Raw genomic sequence first — 2,998 nt, 5'->3', positions numbered from 1 at the left:
TTAATAAACCAAAAAGACAGAAAACATTTGCTTCCAGTGCTTTCTGTACAGAAGTACTAATTGCCAAGAAGAATGCTAACAGTAGGACAGCAGAAAGGAAGGAAAAGCAGTTTTTCTGGATCCAGCTAGATATACAGGAAGCCAGTTTTTATTTATTTATGCATTAAAATGCATACCAGATACTGTTGTTATTATTACACCTGTGTAATTTAAGAGCTTACATCTAACCAAAAGAAGGTAACTGGCAGAAAAGTCAGACATGCCAGAAAAATCAGAAAGTTGATATTTGATAACTCTTGCAAATCCAAAATACAAATATTTTTCTCTTCTTTCTCACCTCAGTATACTAACTAAAACTTTCACTATCCTTCAACCCATTCTAGCACTTGCCTCCTTCTCTCCCTTTCAGTCACTGCTCTTATCAAGTCATCATCTTGAAATCAGATTTGACAGTATCTGGTTATTTGCATTGGATGGTATTATAAATTTACAAAATAAAACAAACGTACAAAGCTTTTTGGCTTATCAACATATAGTCCCTTTTATATCTTGTATTTGTTCAGTTTTAGCATGCTTTTCTGCCCTATATGCTACAGATATTCCTTTTTGTATCTTGTATTTGCTCTACTCTTAGTTCATTTTTGTCTTCTTATTCAGCTTGAGCACATGCTTGCAAGTCTTCACAACCTATTACAGATGAAGTATTTGACAAATGAGTACTACTTCATGGGCTTATTCATTTATTTTACATTCATACAAAGAAAACATTGGTTGAATTGAGACAAGTTGAGAGTTCTGCAGGCTCTAGAGGAAACCTAATGTGGGGCACAGAACAAAACTACCTACTGACTTTAACAGAAAAAGAAATCACTGCAGGGTGGCTCTACTCTGGGAAAAAAAAAAAAAAAAATCACAGATGATAGTTACACTTCACGATCTAAAGACTTCTGCCTTTTAGAGCAAAAATCTGCATGGACACTTGACTCATTTCCACATCTAAGAGTTTAATCAAACAGTTCCTGAACTGCACTAGGGAATACATGCACATTAACAGTATTCAAAGAGATCTGAGACCTCCCAAGGTGCATTACCATCGCCTTCCAAAACTGAAAATGAAGTACTGCAGTGGGCTACACTGTACTCTCACACTTCTCCAGAACAAGTTCATCAAAGTACCAGCGTTCTTATGGGAATTACATAAAATGACTATGAAACCTATTAATCTAAGTAGGGAGACATCTCAAGTACCCACGTACACATTAGGAGGGGAAAAAGCAACTGTTTTCACAGGATATTTTCGCGAAAGGATTCTCATTTATGTGCTATCTTCAGAACAGATTTGGTTTGGCAAAACATCTACATCTCAGTGTCCTTAAACCTTTTAAACTCATCACTGTACTCAATATTGAACTTGTACACTAAAACCAAGCCAGATTTAGTAATGCATTATAAAACACAACCTCTTTTCCCCCCCTTAGGATGTTACGGATTCAGGCTTAATACAAAACAGAACTGCTTTTGTTGAATATCAGCATTTTAAGACACTGTTATGAAACAAATCCAAAAGAATGAAGACAGCACACTAGATTTGCCTCCCTTTTCAGATTACAAGATACTTTCTTATGAATTTATATGAACACGTAGATGTAGTCAATGCAGAAGGCACAAATTTTAAATGGAAATACACAAACATAATTAACCCTTTAATGTCACACACATCCCATCTAATATTTTCTCTCCATTCACAAATGGATATCAGATTGCCATTCTCAAAATAAGTATATTGCTGCATTCTGAATTGCAATTTGGAAGAAATTGAAATTACTTCCTCAGTACATTTTCTAAATAAGTAAAAAGTAACAATATCCTAAAGTAACATAATATACATACTATGGAAACATCTCAATGTCATTGTTAATCCCTAAAAATAATTATTTATCCTTTCAAAAGAAAGTAGTCTGACCTCAAAAGGAAAAACATACAAAGTACATCTACTTATATATTACCTTCAGACGACTGGACATATCTTCACAGCAGCTGCTCATTGCTTGCACATCTTCGTTTATACTCTCAAGCTCCTAAATAAGTTCAAGTAACAGTAATTGTGTTTTAAATCAGAAATACCATGCCTAGGCCCAACTTCATCCCACCAAAATGAGATGCCCAAGCTACAAGTAACACAGTTGCTCTAGGCTCGCTGTTAATGGAACGAATGCACCTCTAAAGATCAGCATTCACTTGGGATTTTATCTGTTTGAAACATCATCTCTCTCTGCGCAGGATTTTCACCAAATGACACAATATAGCTAGTCACACTGTAAAAATGCTACCTCTTTAACTTGCTTGAATATGTGGACAAATTCTTCATTTATGGCTAAGCTTCGTCGTTCAATGTCTCCACGCAAGTTTCTTCGGGTGCGCAAACTGTTTTCAACAAAAAAGGTCGAAAGAGCCTTGAGTGCTTCCAGCATTTCCTAGAAAATAAAAAAAAAAAAGACCTTAACTTTCTACACAGTTACAAAGAAGCATCTTACATAGTCTGTAACTATCCCAGGTATGTGGTTTTAGGGGAAAAAAACCCAAAAAGCTACTACATGATTTTAGAGAAAAAAACTACCTAAACACATTCCAGATAACCAAAATAATTGCTGACTCTTTCTTCTTCTTGTATGTTATGACACAAAACTTAGTATTCCAGAATAGCTTTAAACGGTAAGATTACACTGGGTTAATGCACGACCTACCTATAGCTAGAGAACATTTAAATCAGAAAAAGCGCCCTCCGAACTACGCAATACAAACCTGCCTACGATTTGAAGGGACCAAACAGGTGCGTGGCATGTCGCTGGAGAAGCGAAAACCAATTTTGTTTTTAATTAGCGCTGCAAACGTCACCTTGCGACTCCGCAGCGGAACTGAGGGTATGACACGGCGGGCTCCCCAGCGCCGGAGCCTATCGGGGCTCGCAGCCCGGACGGCTCATCCGGCCGCCCGCCCG

At 37.0% G+C, this 2,998-nt stretch overlaps 1 protein-coding gene across 3 annotated transcripts in view; it reads right to left on the bottom strand.

Moving 5' to 3' along the window:
• Nucleotides 1–2,998, bottom strand: part of COG6 (component of oligomeric golgi complex 6) — a 73,595-nt gene that overhangs the window by 55,268 nt on the left and 15,329 nt on the right. For 2 of the 3 annotated variants that reach the window (XM_026859541.1, XM_026859549.1), the window contains 2 exons: nucleotides 2,331–2,474; nucleotides 2,007–2,078 (listed from right to left, as the gene is read on the bottom strand). In XM_026859541.1, coding sequence (XP_026715342.1) covers nucleotides 2,007–2,078; nucleotides 2,331–2,474 — 216 coding nt within the window. Of the gene's footprint in view, nucleotides 1–2,006; nucleotides 2,079–2,330; nucleotides 2,475–2,802; nucleotides 2,939–2,998 lie in introns of those variants that run through there. The other variant, XM_026859557.1, reaches the window with a different exon arrangement.

The sequence above is a fragment of the Athene cunicularia genome, assembly GCF_003259725.1.
Source record: "Athene cunicularia isolate RWA chromosome 1 unlocalized genomic scaffold, athCun1 chr1_part1, whole genome shotgun sequence".
Lineage (NCBI taxonomy): Eukaryota > Metazoa > Chordata > Aves > Strigiformes > Strigidae > Athene > Athene cunicularia.
The sequence above is the reverse complement of the archived record's forward strand: the minus strand, read 5'-3'. Positions and strand labels throughout refer to the sequence as shown.